The 257-nt window shown below is 65.0% G+C and overlaps 1 protein-coding gene across 1 annotated transcript in view; it reads right to left on the bottom strand.

Annotated features, from left to right (window-relative positions):
* CHPT1 (choline phosphotransferase 1) overlaps positions 1 to 257 on the bottom strand; it is a 21,714-nt gene extending 21,457 nt beyond the window's left edge. Inside the window, exon 1 of the mRNA XM_009887437.1 lies at positions 82 to 257. Within this exon, the coding sequence (XP_009885739.1) occupies positions 82 to 257 (176 nt within the window). The remainder of the gene's footprint in view (positions 1 to 81) is intronic.

Genomic DNA, 257 nt, shown 5'->3' with positions numbered 1-257 from the left:
GCCCCTGCGCCCACGTCTCATCGCTTCTGGATCTCCCTCTCCCCCGTGGTTTTCCTTATTCATCTGCTTTTCCTTGCGCACGTTTTCCAGGGCAGCAGACGGTCGCAGCGGGAGGCCAGCGAGGCATTTGGCCGGAGCAAGGCTTGGGCAGCAAGGTGCCACCACCACAGCCACTGCAGGGAGGTGATCCCCACTGGGTGGGCCAAGGGGCCCTCCATCACACCAGGAGGGGACCGGCTGCCCCGGGGAGTGTCCAT

The sequence above is a fragment of the Charadrius vociferus genome, unplaced genomic scaffold, assembly GCF_000708025.1.
Source record: "Charadrius vociferus isolate BGI_N301 unplaced genomic scaffold, ASM70802v2 scaffold196, whole genome shotgun sequence".
NCBI classification, from domain to species: Eukaryota; Metazoa; Chordata; class Aves; order Charadriiformes; family Charadriidae; genus Charadrius; species Charadrius vociferus.
This window is presented reverse-complemented; position numbering and strand designations above follow the sequence as displayed.